Source organism: Oncorhynchus tshawytscha, unplaced genomic scaffold (assembly GCF_018296145.1).
Source record: "Oncorhynchus tshawytscha isolate Ot180627B unplaced genomic scaffold, Otsh_v2.0 Un_contig_4326_pilon_pilon, whole genome shotgun sequence".
In the NCBI taxonomy this organism is placed as follows: Eukaryota; Metazoa; Chordata; class Actinopteri; order Salmoniformes; family Salmonidae; genus Oncorhynchus; species Oncorhynchus tshawytscha.
Window position 1 is genome coordinate 1 of NW_024605739.1, and position 5,404 is coordinate 5,404.

At 42.8% G+C, this 5,404-nt stretch overlaps 1 protein-coding gene across 1 annotated transcript; it reads left to right on the top strand.

The window, feature by feature from the left end:
* Positions 1–1,159: 1,159 nt before the first annotated feature.
* LOC112240913 lies at positions 1,160–2,887 on the top strand (the record flags this gene model as incomplete). Its single annotated transcript, XM_042312206.1, has 5 exons — positions 1,160–1,390; positions 1,628–1,852; positions 1,979–2,308; positions 2,420–2,635; positions 2,833–2,887. Coding segments are annotated over 5 exons (1,013 nt in total), but the record flags the coding sequence as incomplete, so codon positions are not given.
* Between the last annotated feature and the right edge of the window lie 2,517 nt (positions 2,888–5,404).

Below are 5,404 nucleotides of genomic sequence, written 5' to 3' on the forward strand. Positions count from 1 at the left end.
GACGAGCCTTGGAGAGGTCCCTTCACCCTGAGAATCTCAGATCTGAGAGGAGGACTCAGCTGAGTATCACTTCACTTATAAACAAAGGAACTTTGAATGGGGTCATAGTTTCCCTGGAACCAGTCTGACTGTGACAGGTAATACTGCACTTACAGAACAATATGATGTACTGGAAATACTACACTTACAGAACATTATGATATACTGGTAACACTACACTTACAGAACATTATGATATACTGGTAATACTATACTTACAGAACCTTATGATATACTGGTAATACTACACTTACAGAACATTATGATATACTGGTAATACTACACTTACAGAACATTATGATATACTGGTAATACTACACTTACAGAACATTACGATATACTGGTAATACTACACTTACAGAACATTATGATATACTGGTAATACTACACTTACAGAACATTATGATATACTGGTAATACTATACTTACAGAACATTATGATATACTGGTAATACTACACTTACAGAACATTATGATATACTGGTAATACTACACTTACAGAACATTATGATATACTGGTAATACTACACTTACAGAACATTATGATATACATGTAATACTACACTTACAGAACATTATGATATACTGGTAATACTACACTTACAGAACATTATGATATACTGGTAATACTACACTTACAGAACATTATGATATACTGGTAATACTACACTTACAGAACATTATGATATACTGGTAATACTATACTTACAGAACATTGTGATATACTGGTAATACTACACTTACAGAACATTATGATATACTGGCAATACTACACTTACAGAACATTATGATATACTGGTAATACTACACTTACAGAACATTATGATATACTGGTAATACTATACATACAGAACATTATGATATTCTGGTAATACTACACCTACAAAACATTATGATATACTGGTAATACTACACTTACAGAACATTATGATATACTGGTAATACTACACTTACAGAACAATATGATATACTGGTAATACTACACTTACAGAACATGATGATATACTGGTAATACTACACTTACAGAACAATATGATATACTGTAACTACTTTATCTCTAGTTGTAGTAGGTGGAAATGATGAGGGTTGTTCTTTTATGTTTTATTCTCTCTTCATTCAGACCTGCAGGTGAAGGTGACTCCTGCTGCAGAGGGACAGAAGACACTGACCTGTAGCACCACCTGTACTCTGACTGACAACCCCACCTACATCTGGTACAAGAACGGACAACGTCTAGATGAGCCCACTTCCCAACAATACTCTAGTAATTTGCTGGTGGTCGGGGATTCTTCTGTGAACATTTACTCCTGTGCTGTTGAAGGTCATGAGGCGCTCCACTCTCCTGTAGTTTGTGAGTCTGAATGAAACTAGGATTCTACTTAGGAAGTATCAGTCATTTAAGGTCAATGAGAAGGGTAATACTTTACCTATCAATATTCTTCATTACATAGAAATTACAGACAATGTCATAGATGTATGTACTCTGTCACAGGTAACACTGCATAGCACATTATACAGTTTTGAAGAGTCAGGAAATGAATCATTAATTCTAAATGATGTAATCTGTTTTTACTCCCCTTTCATTTAGGTTTTCAGGTGAAGGTGACTCCTAAACAGTATTCAGAGTATAAGACACTGACCTGTAGCACCACCTGTACTCTGACTGACAACCCCACCTACATCTGGTACAAGAACGGACAACATCTAGATGAGAGCACCTCCCCCCAGTACAAAGACTCAGTCTCCAGTAACTATGTAGACAGTTACTCCTGTGCTGTAAAAGGCCATGAGGATCTCCTCTCTCCTGCAGTGTGTGAGTGGGAATCTAATACATTATACTGTGTGTTGGTTTCACATTGTCATTTGAGAACTTTTAGCATTTCTAGATAGAACTGAGAATATAATCTAGTTGACCTCTTGTTATGTCACTGTGTTTCAGGTGTTCAGGGTCAGAGCTGCTACAGAGTGACTTACACCAAGAGGACAATCTGTGTCTTGAAGGGGTCAACAGTGGACATATCCTGTACTGTTGGTTATTATTACACCACATCATCATTCTGGTTTAGAAGTGATAAGTCGACCCCTGAAGACCTAACCACAGACCCAGGGTATGCAGGTCGTGTGGAGTACACTGGAACATACAGAGGTCTCGTCACCCTGAGAATCACAGATCTGAGAGAGGAGGACTCAGCTGAGTATCGCTTCACTTTTAAAACAGACAACTTTGAATGGGGTCATAGTTTACCAGGAACAACTCTGTCTGTCACAGGTAATACTACACTGTATGATACAACTGTAAATCATAATGAATTACAGGAGAAAATATATTAACCATCCTGTTAACACAGAGGTGTATGTGGTTTTATACATATTGTTTCAGGTCTGCAGGTGAAGGTGACTCCTGCTGCAGAGGGACAGAAGACACTGACCTGTATCACCACCTGTACTCTGACTGACAACCCCACATACATCTGGTACAAGAATGGACATAATGTACAAGGTGTCTCCTCCCCCATGTACTCCATCAGCAGTGAGGATGCAGACAGCTACTTCTGTACTGTAAAAGGACATGAGGATCTCAGCTCTCCTACAGTGTGTGAGTACATTACAATAGTACAGAATTCTACTTAGCAAGTATCATGTATTCAGGTTAAAGAGACGTCTTACTTTATCAATCATCAAAAAAACCTTGGATCATTGTTACTCTAACTTCCGCGACGCATATAAGGCCTTGCCCCGCCCTCCTTTCGGAAAAGCTGACCACGACTCCATTTTGTTGATCCCTGCCTACAGACAGAAACTAAAACAAGAGGCTCCCACGCTGAGGTCTGTCCAACACTGGTCCGACCAAGCTGACTCCACTCTCCAAGACTGCTTCCATCACGTGGACTGGGATATGTTTCGTATTGCGTCAGATAACAATATTGACGAATATGCTGATTCGATGTGCGAGTTCATTAGAACGTGCGTTGAATATGTCGTTCCCATAGCAACGATTAAAACATTCCCTAACCAGAAACCGTGGATTGATGGCAGCATTCGCGTGAAACTGAAAGCGCGAACCACTGCTTTTAATCAGGGCAAGGTGACTGGTAACATGACTGAATACAAACAGTGCAGCTATTCCCTCCGCAAGGCTATCAAACAAGCTAAGCGTCAGTACAGAGACAAAGTAGAATCTCAATTCAACGGCTCAGACACAAGAGGCATGTGGCAGGGTCTACAGTCAATCACGGACTACAAGAAGAAATCCAGCCCAGTCACGGACCAGGATGTCTTGCTCCCAGGCAGACTAAATAACTTTTTTGCCTTGAGGACAATACAGTGCCACTGACACGGCCTGCAACGAAAACATGCGGACTCTCCTTCACTGCAGCCGAGGTGAGTAAGACATTTAAACGTGTTAACCCTCGCAAGGCTGCAGGCCCAGACGGCATCCCCAGCCGCGCCCTCAGAGCATGCGCAGACCAGTTGGCCGGTGTGTTTACGGACATATTCCATCAATCCCTATACCAGTCTGCTGTTCCCACATGCTTCAAGAGGGCCACCATTGTTCCTGTTCCCAAGAAAGCTAAGGTAACTGAGCTAAACGACTACCGCCCCGTAGCACTCACTTCCGTCATCATGAAGTGCTTTGAGAGACTAGTCAAGGACCATATCACCTCCACCCTACCTGACACCCTAGACCCACTCCAATTTGCTTACCGCCCAAATAGGTCCACAGACGATGCAATCTCAACCACACTGCACACTGCCCTAACCAATCTGGACAAGAGGAATACCTATGTGAGAATGCTGTTCATCGACTACAGCTCGGCATTCAACACCATAGTACCCTCCAAGCTCGTCATCAAGCTCGAGACCCTGGGTCTCGACCCCGCCCTGTGCAACTGGGTACTGGACTTCCTGACGGGCCGCCCCCAGGTGGTGAGGGTAGGCAACAACATCTCCACCCCGCTGATCCTCAACACTGGGGCCCCACAAGGGTGCGTTCTGAGCCCTCTCCTGTACTCCCTGTTCACCCACGACTGCGTGGCCACGCACGCCTCCAACTCAATCATCAAGTTTGTGGACGACACAACAGTGGTAGGCTTGATTACCAACAACGACGAGACGGCCTACAGGGAGGAGGTGAGGGCCCTCGGAGTGTGGTGTCAGGAAAATAACCTCACACTCAACGTCAACAAAACTAAGGAGATGATTGTGGACTTCAGGAAACAGCAGAGGGAACACCCCCCTATCCACATCGATGGAACAGTAGTGGAGAGGGTAGCAAGTTTTAAGTTCCTCGGCATACACATCACAGACAAACTGAATTGGTCCACTCACACAGACAGCATCGTGAAGAAGGCGCAGCAGCGCCTCTTCAACCTCAGGAGGCTGAAGAAATTCGGCTTGTCACCAAAAGCACTCACAAACTTCTACAGATGCACAATCGAGAGCATCCTGGCGGGCTGTATCACCGCCTGGTACGGCAACTGTTCCCCCACAACCGTAAGGCTCTCCAGAGGGTAGTGAGGTCTGCACAACGCATCACCGGGGGCAAACTACCTGCCCTCCAGGACACCTACACCACCCGATGTTACAGGAAGGCCATAAAGATCATCAAGGACATCAACCACCCGAGCCACTGTCTGTTCACCCCGCTATCATCCAGAAGGTGAGGTCAGTACAGGTGCATCAAAGCTGGGACCGAGAGACTGAAAAACAGCTTCTATCTCAAGGCCATCAGACTGTTAAACAGCCACCACTAACATTGAGTGGCTGCTGCCAACACACTGACACTGACACTGACTCAACTCCAGCCACTTTAATAATGGGAATTGATGGGACATGTAAATATATCACTAGCCACTTTAAACAATGCTACCTTATATAATGTTACTTACCCTACATTATTCATCTCATATGCATACGTAGATACTGTACTCTATATCATCGACTGCATCCTTATGTAATACATGTATCACTAGCCACTTAACTATGCCACTTTGTTTACATACTCATCTCATATGTATATACTGTGCTCGATACCATCTACTGTATCTTGCCTATGCTCCTCTGTACCATCACTCATTCATATATCCTTGTGTACATATTCTTTATCCCCTTACACTGTGTATAAGACAGTAGTTTTGGAATTGTTAGTTAGATTACTTGTTGGTTATTACTGCATTGTCGGAACTAGAAGCACAAGCATTTCGCTACACTCGCATTAACATCTGCTAACCATGTGTATGTGACAAATAAAATTTGATTTGATTTGATTTGACCAAAAATATATATTTTTACTAATTGCTAATATTACTTTGACAAAACATTTGGTATTTTACATCAGATAAACCAAAGAACACCTCAGTGTCAG